The 353-nt window shown below is 61.8% G+C and overlaps 1 protein-coding gene across 1 annotated transcript in view; it reads left to right on the top strand.

The window, feature by feature from the left end:
- The window catches only part of LOC104623805 (phospholipid-transporting ATPase ID-like), a gene marked incomplete at both ends in the record, with an annotated part of 2,510 nt that extends 2,263 nt beyond the window's left edge, over window positions 1-247 (top strand). The window contains one exon of the mRNA XM_010290995.1: window positions 24-247. Coding sequence (XP_010289297.1) covers window positions 24-247 — 224 coding nt within the window. The remainder of the gene's footprint in view (window positions 1-23) is intronic.
- Between the last annotated feature and the right edge of the window lie 106 nt (window positions 248-353).

Here is a 353-nt window from a genome sequence, read left to right as displayed (position 1 = left end):
CCATGTGTCTCTTCCCTCTGTAGCTGCCCACATCGGGGTGGGCATCAGCGGGCAGGAGGGCATCCAGGCCGTGCTGGCCTCCGACTACTCCTTCTCACAGTTCAAGTTTCTGCAGCGCCTGCTACTGGTGCACGGGCGCTGGTCCTACCTACGCATGTGCAAGTTCCTCTGCTACTTCTTCTACAAGAACTTCGCCTTCACCATGGTCCACTTCTGGTTTGGCTTCTTCTGCGGCTTCTCGGCGCAGGTGCATTGCTGGCTCCTCGCGCTCAGAGTTGGGGAGGGTTTGCCTGCGGGACCCCTCCGCTCAGAAGCGTGTCCCGGTCCCCAGGCTCCCTGCGGGGCCTCATCCT

The sequence above is a fragment of the Phaethon lepturus genome, unplaced genomic scaffold, assembly GCF_000687285.1.
Source record: "Phaethon lepturus isolate BGI_N335 unplaced genomic scaffold, ASM68728v1 scaffold33167, whole genome shotgun sequence".
Lineage (NCBI taxonomy): Eukaryota > Metazoa > Chordata > Aves > Phaethontiformes > Phaethontidae > Phaethon > Phaethon lepturus.
The sequence above is the reverse complement of the archived record's forward strand: the minus strand, read 5'-3'. Positions and strand labels throughout refer to the sequence as shown.